The sequence below is a fragment of the Mustela lutreola genome, chromosome 4, assembly GCF_030435805.1.
Source record: "Mustela lutreola isolate mMusLut2 chromosome 4, mMusLut2.pri, whole genome shotgun sequence".
Lineage (NCBI taxonomy): Eukaryota > Metazoa > Chordata > Mammalia > Carnivora > Mustelidae > Mustela > Mustela lutreola.
Window position 1 is genome coordinate 40,632,997 of NC_081293.1, and position 14,580 is coordinate 40,647,576.

The 14,580-nt window shown below is 44.0% G+C and overlaps 1 protein-coding gene across 7 annotated transcripts in view; it reads right to left on the reverse strand.

Moving 5' to 3' along the window:
* WDFY4 (WDFY family member 4) overlaps positions 1-14,580 on the reverse strand; it is a 276,628-nt gene that overhangs the window by 135,597 nt on the left and 126,451 nt on the right. For all 7 annotated transcript variants that reach the window (XM_059169641.1, XM_059169642.1, XM_059169639.1 and 4 more), the window contains exons 36-39: positions 11,839-12,077; positions 9,019-9,140; positions 7,410-7,595; positions 5,724-5,860 (exon numbers count right to left, since the gene is read on the reverse strand). In XM_059169641.1, the coding sequence (XP_059025624.1) occupies positions 5,724-5,860; positions 7,410-7,595; positions 9,019-9,140; positions 11,839-12,077 (684 nt within the window). The remainder of the gene's footprint in view (positions 1-5,723; positions 5,861-7,409; positions 7,596-9,018; positions 9,141-11,838; positions 12,078-14,580) is intronic.

Here is a 14,580-nt window from a genome sequence, read left to right on the forward strand (position 1 = left end):
TACAAATGACCAACAGGCACATGAAAAAAATATTCATCATCATTTAGCCATCAGGGAGATTCAAATCAAAACCACATTGAGATACCACCTTACACCAGTTAGAATGGCCAAAATTGACAAGACAGTAAACAACATGTGTTGGAGAGGATGTGGAGAAAGGGGAGTGGTAGGAATGCAAGCTGGTGAAGCCACTTTGAAAAATGGTGTGAGGATTCCTTAAGAAATTAAAAATAGAGTTTCCTTATGACCCTGAAATTGCACTACTAGATATTTACCCCAAAGATACAGATGTCGTGAAAAGAAGGGCATCTGTACCCCAATATTCATAGCAGCAACAGCCACAACTGCCAAACTGTGGAAAGAGCCAAGATGCCCTTCAACGGAGAATGGATAAAGAAGATATGGTCCATGTACACTATGGAGTATTATGCCTCCATCAGAAAGGAGGAATACCCAACTTCTGTATCAACATGGAGGGGACTGGAAGAGATTATGCTGAGTGAAATAAGTCAAGCAGAGAGAGTCAGTTATCTCTCTTGGTTTCACTTACTTGTGGAGCATAAAGAATAGCATTGAAGGACATTAGAAGAGAAGGATAAGTGAATCAGGGGAAATCTGAGGGAAAGATGAAGCATGAGAGACTGTGGACTCTGAGAAACAAACTGAGGGTTTTGGAGGGGCAGGAGGTATGGGGTTAAGTGAGCCTGGTGGTGGGTATTAAGGAGGGCACTTATTGCATGGAGCACTGGGTGTGGTACATAAACAATGAATCTTGGAACACTGAAAAATTTAAAAAAAAAATTTAAGCCCATTTCTTTCTATTTTCAAAAATCTCTTCTTAGCCCTCGGGCTCTACTGCCCCATGAGCCTTTTCCCCAGGTGAATGACAGCTGAGGCTTCCACGGTAAATCCCATGCATCCCCCAAACTCAGAAGCTCTGAAGCACCAAACTCAAAAGCATTGTGTCCTCATCAGTCCCTCCCCTCCTTCCGGAAACAGGGGCACTGAGTTCTCTGAGGCTCATTGTGCCTTCAGCCTCAGCAAGACCAAAATCACACAGCAGCAGGAGATGAATACAAACACGCCAGAAAGAAAGCCCAGGAACTGCTTGATCACTCCCCCAGTGATGGCTAAAGCCTTCCCATTCTGCACACTTGCTTCCCTTTCTGCAATTTTTATTTGGATTTTGTGATTTCTTTAAAGAGAAAATAAGTGTACAGGAACAGTTATGCAGGAGATGATATGATGTCTGGGATGTTGCTTCAAAATTATTCCGTGCAGCAGGGGAAAGTGGGTAGTGATAGAGATAGAGACAAGATTGGCCATGAGATGAACATTGTGGATGGGAAGTGATGGATTAGATACATGGGGATTCATCTTATTATTTTCTCTGTTGCGGCATATGTTTGAGATTTTTCACAATGATTTTTAAAAGAGATAGTGGGTAAAGCGCTCAGAATCAGAGGGTCAAAAATGTCATTTCCCTTGCCAAGGACCCAAGCCAGGCCTGCCCTTTGTTCAGCTGTCTCAGTTGCTGGCCTCAACCAGCATCTCCTCTTCTACCAGGGGCAGGCTACTCAGGAGCTGGAGCTGGGACGGCGAGCCTGGGCACACATTCAAGGAGGCAGCCAATAGCATGTCTGTGGTCACCCTGACGGCGCAGGTGTCTGGTCTCTGAGATCAAAGTTCCCACGTGTGGGCACAGATGGTCTCACTGGAGGCCCTAGTGTACCTGGTGGGTGCAGAGGGCTCACCCATAGGACAGCTATGAGAGACCAGGGATCTTGGAGCAAATGTGTCTCACTTTGGTGTCCTCTGACTGTGGTGCTTTCTCAATTCTAATTAATTCTATTATTGAAATTCTATTATAATTCTATTATTCTATTATTCTATTATTCTCTTCCCTACTTGAGCCATTCCCACTTAGAAGCCAGCAACTGGAAGCTTGCTCAGCTAACTCCAAAGGCCACAGAAACATGGACACCGGGGCTGGCCCTGCTCCAGAAGGTCTGACTCCTCCATAAGGCTCTCAGCTTTGTTTGGAGGCAGCAGTGTGTGTCTCCCTCCTCAGGTGGGGTCCACCCGGCCCCCGTATGGAACAGCTGTGCACACATGTACCACTGATCCCAGGAGGAAAGTAGGGCAAAATCCAGCGCATGTTTGCTGAACCAGACACAGGTCAGGCAGCTGTACTCACCCAGATTAGAAGTGGCCCTGAACTTTTATAGGCTTTTACAGGCTAGAAGTGACCCTGAACTTTCAACCCTCTTCCTCAAGGAACCCTTGTTCTTCCCATGCTCTGCAGATCCAACAGAACCATGGGACACACGCTCCTGCCACACCTGCCACAGCCAGTGTCCTTTCTTCTCACTGCCTGATTACAATGAGGTCAGGGCCTCTGCCTGTGGCAGCCGCCTTCTTTTGCTCATCCCAGCCTTGGTTCAACAGAATTCTCTTGTGCATCTTTTTTGATTTCCACTGCTCTAACTCCTGCCCCTGCAGCCTCCATTATCTCCTATCTAAATGATGTCACAGCCACCAGCCTGGCCCCTCCCTCGGGGGCTCTAACCTCCAATCCTACCCCTAGAAACAGACACACACTGCTCTCCCACAGCTGAAGCCCTCACTTTGGCCACATCCAGCATGAGCCACGGCATCCTCCCTGCGTCCTGCCATGACCTCGATCACCCCCCTGCTCATAGGCCTCGCACAGACTCATCCTCATGGCCCCTTCCCACCCAGCCTCTCAGGTCCTGTCTGTCTATTTCCTGTTCGCTAATTCTCTTTCTTTAAAAAAGAAAAAAAAAAAGAGCTAATGCTCTTAAAAAAGAAAAAGATTTTGGAATAATTCTGCATTTACAGAAAAGTTGCAACGATAGTCCAGAGGGTTCAGTCAACCCCTCACCTGCTTCCCCATAATGTTAACAACATACATGGTGCGTCTGTCAGAGCGAAGAAACCCTCACGAGTTGTTGATGTTTTTTCAACTTCTTGTTAAACAAGAAAGTCTAAAGCTGTGTTGGCAAGTGGCACATGGTGCTGGGAGGAGGAACGGTCAACTGGGGTGCACACTCATGGTTCCTCTAGGGTGGACATGAGGAAGAAGCTTCCAGGACACCATCTTTGGCCTATGGTGGCCTCAAGGGAGCCCAACATCCCCAGCTCCGCCCAACAGGCTGACCCCCACAGCCTTCATTCACTCCAGGAGAGGCCACAGCCTCACCATTTGATCCCAGAGGGGCCTGTGATGGGGTCAGGAGAAGAAAAGGAAGAAATAACCTCCATCATTCCAGCCTCACCCCCAAGTTCAACTCACCTGCCAAGAGGAAAACATTTTCTACTGAAAACAAAGATAGGTAAGCGGCATTAGAAATGGTACATCGTATGTCTCACTCCAAGGAACAATTTATCAGTGCTGCAGAGCTGTCAGCTGCTGACATGATAAGGAATAACACCAAATGAATAATGTTTCCTCCAAAATCAACTCCTTTAATTACAAGCCTCTTCTTTCCAGAAGAGAGACAGAAGATGCAGAAACACCAATTTCATGCACTTGTGCCTGAATAATGTCTCCATGCTGCTTTTTCCAGATGGCAACCTTCTCACTGGAGGGACTAATGATGTGGCATATTTAGGCAAAAACCAATAACGGAGTCTTTAACCTTCAACAACAAAAAGCGTGTTGTACAAAATGTTCCTTGGGATACATTAGAAAATATCAATTACATTGCTCACTGAGGTGTAATCAGCTGTAATAATCAAAATTAATTTTTAAAAATAATTAAACAGACCCCAGGGCAAATAGTTGATGCTCTTCTCCTATGACATCACAGTCTACATATGTACCTGAGAAGTTGTGCCTTCTGCTAGCAACAAAGGCATCTCACGGGGATGAGTGATGGGTGCCGGATGGGAAGGCTGCTGAGTTTCATCCCAGCCAAAAGAGAGAAAACATTTTATTCCCTCGCTCCGTACAGTACCACACACTTATTTTAAGAGCCTCCTCTGTACCACGCACTGTGCCCGGCCCAGACCGAGTTACAGGATTCTCCAAAGCAAAGGCACAGTTCATTTTTAAAAAATTAAAACATAAGTCTACTTTGTCTCAAAAGAAATTTATCTTTAAAGAGTCTGCAAGATAATACAACCTGAAGACAGGATGACCAAATCAGATCGAAGACAGACGAGGTTCCAGCAGAAAGGCAGAAGCAGGGAGAGGGGTGTGTGCACATACGTGTGTGCATGTGTTCACGTGTTTTGCAGAATTTTATGGGGCTAGGTGTGTGTAGTTATATAACAGCCTGGCCCCAGTCACCTCTCCGAGCTTCTGAGTGCCCAGACGACCGTGCCGAGAAATGTAACTGCAACAGACGTTCTGGTGTTTGCCAGTTGCTCCGGAAAAGCACAGGCCTTCCTGCTGGTGACAGCCGGGGGAGACTTCCCCTGGGATTGCCCTCTCCCCACTTCAGTCCAACCACACTGTTCTTTGCTGCCTTAGAACACCCCAGTTCACGCTCATCTCAGCGCCTTTGTCTGATGGTCCTCCCTGCCTAACCACTCTTTCCAGAGTCTCTGCCTTATTTTTCTGCTCCTATGCCCCCCTTCCAGAGAGGGCTTCCAACCACCTTCTCCCAGCTACCCTGTTCCATTTTTCCTCATTGCAATTAGCACCCTCCATATTTACAAATTATGTATCTATTTATTGTTTATCTTCACCCCCTAAAATGCATCTCCAAGAAGGCAGAGAATATGTCAGATTTTCTCTCTTCTATAACCTCAGGGCTTACAGAAGGGTACAGAGTAAACACTTAATAAGTATTTCATGAGTGAATGAATGAATGAATAAACGGAGACCCCAACTGACATAGAAGACAGTATCTTCAGCAGCCTGCCTTCACCAAACACAGAGCCAATTTAAAATTTTTTTGCCTCCAGATCTCTCAGTGTGAGCCCAGAGCAAACTGTTGTAAGCCATTTGTGGACCTACAGGGGCTTCAAACACTGTAATCTATTTCAGTGTCTTTCACATAAACCGTTTCTCAACCAATCTCCCCAGAACTCAGAGACAACCGAGTTCTGCCAATGACAGTGACCTGGGAGTGGTTGGAAAACTGGCAAGAGGCACGTCAATAGCATACAAGGGTCCCCATGCAAGGCACGCCCATACCTAGCATCCCTGCTGTCCCTTCCCGGGCTGCTAGCCAGACTGAACTGGGGTCAGAGCTGACTTGGTCAAGGAACAGAAGTTCCAGAGTGAAGCCAGAGAAAGAGGGCTAGACCCCTCCTACTCGGGAGCAAGTGCTGGGGCACAGGTGGGCATGCTCCAGCTTCTGGGGCTCAGCACATCCATACCACCCTCGGGATGGTCTTCATTTTGCTGAGCCCACCCATACAACTCCTGCTAAGCGGCGAGCTAGGGCTCTCTGAACACACCTGACTCGAAAGGAGTGTGGGAACAAGACCTGGTTTGGGTTTTAACATTATAAGGAACACCCATCTGCTCTTGGAGCTCAAGGGGAGCCCATATGCACTTCAAGTTAAAGCCAGCCTAAAACCTGGCTCCCCTAGAAGTCATTTCAACTGGAAAGTCACATGCATAATCTTACATGCTCAGATGAATATGGAATTGGATCATATCCACAAGCAACAGAGAGCAAAGACATCCCTCATGGGGTTTGGAATGAATGTGTGCTGCTTCTCTAAGGCAAGGTGTCTGAGCTCACCTCTGTCTTGCACTCAGGTTCCTTGGCCTGCCTCCCCGGCACCAGCCTCATGGCCGAAGATAAGCTACCACTCCATGAAGACACTTTGCTGTGGTGCCCCACGCTCGAGCGACTGGTCAGCAACTTCTTCTCAGATGCTAGGAACAGAGAAGCAAAAAGTGTCAGAAGCAAAATTGAGGGAAGAGCATACACAATTTCTACAACTGGCTTGGCTTTTAAAGGGCCAGCCAGGGACACAAGCCCAGTGAGCCACCTCCAATAAGGACAGCAGCCCAGGCTGCAAGCACACATTGCCATCTTCTAAGCCATATAGTGTGGGTTTCAGGGTCACCAGACCCAGATTAGACTCCTAGTTCCACTGACTCAAAGTGAGATGTGGATAATTAAGCAGAAGTCCCTGTGTTCTCATCCTGTAAACTGGCAATAGGAGCATCTAACCTCATTCTGGTGTCATGAAGAGTAAGTAAGATTATGCATTTAAAACATAAATGGTCGGGGCACCTGGGTGGCTCAGTGGGTTAAAGCCTCTGCCTTCGGCTCAGGTCATGGTCCCAGTGTCATGGCATGAAGCCCCGCATGGGGCTCTCTGCTCAGCAGGGAGTCTGCTTCCTCCTCCCCTCTCTCTCTCCTTTCTCTCTGCCTGCCTCTCTGCCTACTTGTGATCTCTGTCTGTTAAATAAATAAATAAAATCTTTAGGAAAAAAAAACCACAGATGGTCAAATGTACAGAATTTTCAATACATGATTATTGGCCAAAAAGAGAGGCATTTGTAAGCAAGCAATGAGGTCCATCTCACCACTTAATTCACTGCATGTGTATGGGGACAGAGGTCCTTTTCCATTAAACTTTTCTCTGAAATGGAATCTGACATTTTGACCTCAAATTGTACACAGGCATGTACATATATACATATTTTCTAGTGCTAGTTTGGAAAGCCAATGAAATAAAAGTTCTATATCGCTGGGCAGTGTAGGGTGATGCACATGGAAATAACTAATTCTTGAATCACTGTGAATTTTGTGATGCTAGAAGACTTAAAACAAGTACATGGGCTATAATTTAAGAGTGATGACCACTTTAAAAACAAAGTTCCAGGTGGGTGGGCTGGCTAGCTCAGCCAGTAGGGTGTGCAACTCTTGATCTCAGGGTTGTAAGTTCGAACCCACACTTAAATTTTAAAAAAATTTAAAAATTAAAACAACATTCCTATAGCTGTATTAACTCATATGAAGGAGAAAGTGTTGAGTCACTGAAAGAATTCAAGGATCATTAATATTTTGGGGATGAAAACTTTCACTTGGAACATGAGGAACCTGAGGCTCCAGGTCACTCCATGACTTAGTACAAGGTTTCAAAGCTGGTAGGGGAATATCAGGGAAAGACCTAGAACCCTAAGCTCTAGGGTTCTAGGGTTCTAGGCTAGAGCTCTGACATGGCATACACTTTCTCTAAGAGATTACTAGAACCTGCTTGCATCTCTGGCCTTCCTTTCACCCAGGATGCAAAGCAGCACGCATTCTTTGTGAGCAAAGTTTCAGGAGGTCTCAATGATTTCCATCCCACCCACCAAAGGGATGACAGAGAAGATGTGGTTGGAAAAGGCTCTGGGTCCTGAGCAGAACTTGGGGAAGTCTGCATCTGTGAGACCCAGCAGTTCTGTTCCCTGGGGCCAATTGGACAGAGACCTAAGTAATGCTGCCAGGCCTTGAGCATCGTCTCCTCCCAGAGTGGGGTAATCTCTTCAATCTTCACTTCACTCTCTCCAGGTTTCACAGAGAGATCGATCTTGCAGGTGTCCTCCAGCTCCTGCCGCCTCTGTGCCACGAGCTGCTGCCATAGGGTTCGCACAATCTTTTGGATGTTGTGCTGGACTGACAGAGAGAACACATCACATAGTCAGAATGGCCTTCGTGCCTCTCCCAGCAAGCATCAGGGGATGGTGTATCATGGCTGCTTTTATTGCATCTTTCTTGAATATTATTCAAGCTTGCAAAGCTCCAGCTAGAAAGCAGTCAGATTGTAGACAATGCTGCCAATATCCAAGTGAGCTGGCCTTTCCCCCACCCCTAACTCCCCACCACCAAGTCCTGCCTGCTTCAGATGTTCAGAGCTGGGAAACATGACTGATGAACAAAAGGAGTCTCTTTCTCCTACCCTCAATTCCATTAGATACCAAATAGAAAACTACCTGAGTAAGCTCTAGCTAACCAAATGCCACCTCCCCAACAGCTGTGTCTAACCTACCTTTTATGTTGGCACCTCAGAGGAATGGACACCAAGCCCAGAACCATGGCTAGGGACCCAGGACCCAAGCCAGTCCTCTTTCCTAACACTGAATCATGCTTCCTACCACCTACCAATCTCAGTGCCCTGGATTTGCCCAGATATAGACCAATCCATCAGGCCAGTTCTACTTGATGTGCCCCATAATTATAGGACCCTAAATGCCATTGGATCTTGGACCACAGAGTCACTCCTCTATATTTATTTATTTATTTATTTATTTATTTATAAACATATATTTTTATCCCCAGGGGTACAGGTCTGTGAATCACCAGGTTTACACACTTCACAGCACTCACCAAAGCACATACCCTCCCCAATGTCCATAATCCCACCCCCTTCTCCCAAACCCCCTCCCCCCAGCAACCCTCAGTTTGTTTTGTGAGATTAAGAGTCACTTATGGTTTGTCTCCCTCCCAATCCCATCTTGTTTCATTTATTCTATAGACCATTTTGCTCACTCTAGGAGGATTAACATTTCTCCATCCACTTTACCAGCCAAACCCCAAATATGAGTGTTCATGTTGTAATTAACACTGTGTTACAGTACACTTTAAACTTAATAGTTTTAAGCACTGGCTTTGGGCACCTATGTGACCAAAAGAGAGCAATTCCTAAACACATGGAGCTGGCTTTAATTTTTTTAAAAAATTTCCAATCCCTTTAACTTGTTTTGATATTAGCAAATCTAAAAATCAACTCCATCAAGCCAAAAATCTCATGGAAATAAGGAATTTATTTACTCCATTCCCATTTTCTAGAGAAGAACGTTGAGAAAGAGCCAGTTTCAACGAGGTAAGATGACATTCCAGTTCCCCTAGTGAGCAGTCCAAAGGAAAATTCAAGGGACCTCCTGAGAAGTGAAATCACCTTATGGTAAAGCCCCCTGGAATTTTATAGTAAGTCCTCCAAGTTCTTAGCCTGACCAAGTCCTACAGAGTTGAAGAATGTAACCCAGAATTTACCACCACCCAACCACTCTCCCAAAAATAAACATCAAATATAAGGTACCATCGCTCAAACTTGGTAAGTCTTCCTCTCCTTTTTCTCTCCCTTCTTCATTTGGAGAAAGAAACACTTGATGATAAGGAGTCATTCTAGGCTTGGGTTCCAATCCAAATCCTTCCGGATAACTAGGAGACAAGAGATTTTTCACTATAAACTCCAGTTTCCTTGGGATCATTCTATTGTTCTCTATTACAAATAATCATCCTTCAAACTTAGTACATATCAACTGGAAAAACTTGTCTATTTGAATTTAAGCAAACACCTCACAACTACTTCCGTGACAGATACACAATTAGGAACAGAAAAAATTCTTTTTAAAAAAATTCCAGTCTTATTAAATCTAATTCAGACTCCCAGCAGATTCCCTGAACCTTCTCCTGGTTTCCCAATGATCAGAACTGGTCATTTGTTTTTGTAGACTCCCAAAATATTGAATTCTGCCTTTGCTTGGCACTGATCTCATCCCACCTGAGAGGGGCCAGGCTAGCTTCATGGGCCTGTGATCTGTAGTTTCACAAGGTCCACACTTAAAAAGGTTCTGTGCTTGGGCTCTGCTGCCATTGTCTTGAAATCTTAGTAATTTTTAAAAAGATTTTATTTATTTTTTTGACAGACAGAGATGACAAGTAGGCAGAGAGGCAGGCAGAAAGAGGGGGTGGGGAAGCAGGCTCCCTTCTGAGCAGAGAACCGGATGCAGGTCTCGATCCCAGGACTCTGAGATCATGACCTGAGCCAATTTAAGGCAGAGGCTTAACCCATTGAGCCACGCAGGTGCCCCGAAATCTTAGTAATTTTTTTTTAAAGATTTTATTTATTTATTTGACAGAGAGAGATCACAAGTAGGCAGAGAGGCAGGCAGAGAGAGAGAGAGGAGGAAGCAGGCTCCCTGCTGAGAGAGAGAGCCCGATGCGGGACTCGATCCCAGGACCCTGAGATCATGACCCGAGCCGAAGGCAGTGGCTTAACCCACTGAGCCACCCAGGCGCCCCAAAATCTTAGTAATTTTTGAACAAGGCCCCACATCTCCATTTTTCCTGCACATCATGAAGTTGGTTCTAAATGGAGGCATGGTGGTTTGCATCCGAAGTTCCTCATGAACCATGTGCTCTGGGCTCCTAATCCATGTGCCTTCTTCTCTGGGCCCCTTCAGTCAACTAAGCAGAACATCCACTCAGTACAAGTTTGTGGATTGAACCAAAAATGACAAACAAGGAGATGAAAATATACCACCATATGACAATCCATTCTTGAAATTCCTAGAATAAAGTCCTTTTGGATTTGGAGGCCCTTTAGCTGAACAGAGGGATCTGAGCAAGTTGGAAATTCAAGCATACACATACGCTGGCACTCCTCTGTTCTCACCTATGCCTCCAACATGGGTAGGCTTACTTCTTAAAACACAGGCAAGAGAGCAGAACCTCCCACTTTAACCCAGCAAAAAGGAATACTTCTGTATCAAACAAATAACATGGCAAGGGCCTCCTCTGGGCTAGAAGTGTTTTCCAGTGATTGCCAGAGAGTTTTAAGACAAATCAAGTTGAATTTCCTAACATTCAATAGTCAGTTTGACCGGATTTTTGGATTTTTTTTTTCAAGTAATAAAAATAAGAATGTGTACTGGGAATAAACAACAACAGTAGCAACAACAAGAAGACAAGAGCAAAGTATAATATCGCATAGGCCTCCTTTCCTTATGCTCAACACAGTTCTATTGTAAGAGATCGTATTTGTAAGCAGTATGGTGCCAAGCCACTGGTGATAGAGAATATTCACAGAGAAAAAGAAGAATGTACATATACACAGAGAAATCTAACATATTCTCAGAATTTTGGATTTAAGAAAATTATTTAAATAAACTTAATTCAGGGAGTGCCTGGGTGGCTTAGTTGGGTAAGCATCCAACTCTTGGTTTCAGCTCAGGTCATGATCTCAGGGTGGTAGGATCGAGCCCTGTGTCAGTCTCCATGCTCAGTGCAGAGTCTGCTTCTCTCTCTCCTTCTGCTCCTCCCTCACAGCACATGCTCTCTCCCTCTCATACAAATAAATAAAATCTTTTAAAAATTAAACTTAATTCAGTTTCTTTTTATTAGTATTTCTTTTTTTTCTTTTCTTTTTTTTAATTTATTTTTTTATTTTCAGCATCACAGTATTCATTATTTTTGCACCACACCCAGTGCTCCATGCAATCCGTGCCCTCTATAATACCCACCACCTGGTACCCCGACCTCCCACCCCCTGCCCCTTCAAAACCCTCAGATTGTTTTTCAGAGTCCATAGTCTCTCATGGTTCACCTCCCCTTCCAGTTTTCCCAACTCCCTTCTCCTCTCTATCTCCCCATGTCCTCCATGCTATTATTTATTAGTATTTCTTATACAAATTTGCTTATGGATATCATTTTATATCATAAATAGTGTGTATGTAGAAAATCATGTCTGGCTTGCATGATACAATTTATTACATATTTTCCCAGTGTAACACTACATTTATCAAATGTTAATATTTCTGAAATTGGGCTGCATCATAAAATCAATTATATATTCAGTGTTGGAGCTTTCTGCCCCTAAAATGAAATCAATCAGCTATCTTAAAACCTGAAAATTATGGAAATGGGGTAAATTATTATTCCTGATGATTCTGGTGGCTCAGTTACATGGACAGATTTGAGGACAATCTACTGTACTGTCAAACACTGCACATAATTTGGACAACCAGATAACCAAAGAATATATATTATTCATATTGACCCCAATCAAGTGTCCCTCTGAAGCTTGCTTTTGTGCATGGACCACGAGCAGGCAAGGAAACAAGGAGGCAGCTCTTACCTTCTCTCACTGAGCAGCAAAAAGCAATGCATGAGACACAGGAGGAAGCTGACGTTGGAGTTATAGGTAGCAAGGATAATGTCCCAGTGTTCCTGTAGGAAGCCCAAGATGCTGAGAAGACTGAGGCACTCGGAGAGGGATTGCTGAGGCTTGGACAGGCAGTACAAAATGACTTTATTTAAACTGCTGTATAAAGCACTGATGACAGCATCCCTTTGAGAAGAGGCATTCTCGATGACCTGTGTCATAAAATAAACACATACATACACACACACATGCTTGTGAACACTTGGCGAGTTTTAGATATGGACCCAGTTAACTATGAAAATGACACAATCTTAGATTCTGTTCTGTATTTCAAAAAGTGATGTGATCTAATTCAAATAGGACTGCTTTCCTCTACCTTTGAGCTTCTATTTAAGTGAATGATCACTAAAGTAAATTCGAGCAGCTGGATTGATCAAACACTTGTGCGGAAGAGGATGTTTTTAAAAAATTAAAATTAAAAATTAAAAAATTTAAAAAAGAAAAGAAATTAAAAGTTGACGACCCCCATATTATAAAAATAGACATGAACCCGAAATTTCTAAAATGCTGATAATGTGGTTGATACTCAAAATATAAGAACATGCTAATAACAGTGTCTAATTTTTTAACATATTATTAACTATTAATAGTAGTTATGTCTAGAGTGTTTACAATATTCCAGTTATCCTAGCAAGTATTTTTGCATTGATTTACATGCATTGCCTCATTTAAACATCATAACATCATGAAGTAAGCACTAAGATTATCCCACTTAAGGGATAAGAAGACTGAGGGTCAGAGAGGTTCAGTGGTCAGCAAAGGTCAAACCCACCCCGGACACTTGAGTCATGCTCATAGCCACCATATCATCTAAAGTAGATGGGAGGCCAACAAATTTCTGTACATGAGAAACTTAGAGGGGGAGGCAGATGGTCCTGACTGGTAGCTGTAACACTGGTGTGTCCAACCATCTATTTGGCTTCATTGTATCTAATAGACAACAAAAGTCCTAGAGATCTAATGCACAGCATAGTGATTATAGACAATAACACTGTCCTATAAACTTTAAAGGGGCTAAGAAAAATAAATAAATAAATAAATAGACATAAATAAATAAAGGTGTTAAGAGACTAGGTCTTCATTGTTCCCACCACGAAAAAGAAATGATAATTATGTGATTTGATAGAGGTATTAACAAACACTATGATGCTTATCCTGTTGCAATCTATAAATGTATCAACTTAAACTTATACAATGTTATAGGTCAATTATAGCTCAATAAAAATACATTTACAATTTTTTAAAAGAATCCATAGCCCAAAATTATGTACAGAATATTTCTCTATTCAGAAGATCATCTGTTAGTCATAGATTGCTCTCTTAGAATTGCATAGGTAATGAATGTGTTTATGCCCATGAATTTAAATTTTATTTAAATATGCCGGAAATTGGGATTTGTGTTTTTAATCATCATCCTGTCTTGCCGCTCAGATAGGTCACAACTATCAACCTGAAGTTAAGATCTGTGAGAGTCAAAGGCAGCGAGGAGAGAAGGATGGCAGATATGTGCAGAGCAGAGTCTGGCCTGGCGTCCCCCTGAAGGCACATCAGCCCCAGGGTGTACCCATTCTTTGATGCTAGCTCTGAGTGTTTGCTTTGACCACTCGAGAGCTGATGTGGGCTGAATGTTACCCGCCCCCCCGGAAACACCTATGTTGAAAACCTAGCTTCCCATGGTGATGGCACTTAGAGACAGGGTCTCTGGGAGGTAAGTAGTCATGAGGATGGAGCCCTCATGGTGGGATGAGTGGCCTTATGGGAAGAGACAATAAAGAGCTTGTGTCCCCTCTCTCTCCATCACATGAGGACATAGTGAGGAGATGGCCATCTGCAAACCAGGAAGAGAGCCCTCCCCAGACACCAGATCTGTGGGCATCTTGACCTTGGACTCGTCCGCTTCTAGAACCATGAGAAAGAATGTTTGTTGGCTAATCACCCAGTCTGTGGTGCAGTCATTATGGCCCGAACCAAGACGGAAGCTCTGTGGTTACTTTCATTTCTCTACACAACTTTGTAAGAATCTGATTCTAATCCCCTCAGAGCCAACAAGGCATATTTCTCCCATCTTGGGGCTATTCTAGAGGGAGCATCTGAATACATTCGGACTATCACCCTAGGAACTATGTCAAGGCCCTGTCCTGGGGTCTGCAGGTGGCTCCACAGACAGAAATATTCTGTCATGCTACCACTCTAGGAGGTGTGAAGAGGAAGGAGAGGGATTCCCCTGGGTTCTGCTGCAGAAGGCAAGCCGAGAACCACTGGTGGGAGTTTCTGGAGGCAGATTTCAGCTTTCCAGCAATCACAGGTGCCCCACTGGCTGGGACTGTCTCACACCAGCATGAGCTCCTCAGACAGGGAGGGTTCAAAGAAAGAGCCAATGGCCACTTGTCAGGAAAAGTCTCTAGAAAGGAAGATGAGGACAAAGTAAAGGGTTTCCCTCCAGAATTTGGAGATTGTGTGATTCTGTGTGTGTGTGTGTACACATGTACAATAAAAAATGTGCACACATGTACACACAAACTTACATCTGAAGGTGTGTCTACAGGCATACATTTGCTTGCGTGGATGTGTATGTAGACTGATCTGGGGAGAGATGGAGAGCATATGCAGGAATAATCGGGCTGGGAAAAAATACTCATGAAAACTGCAGGAAGG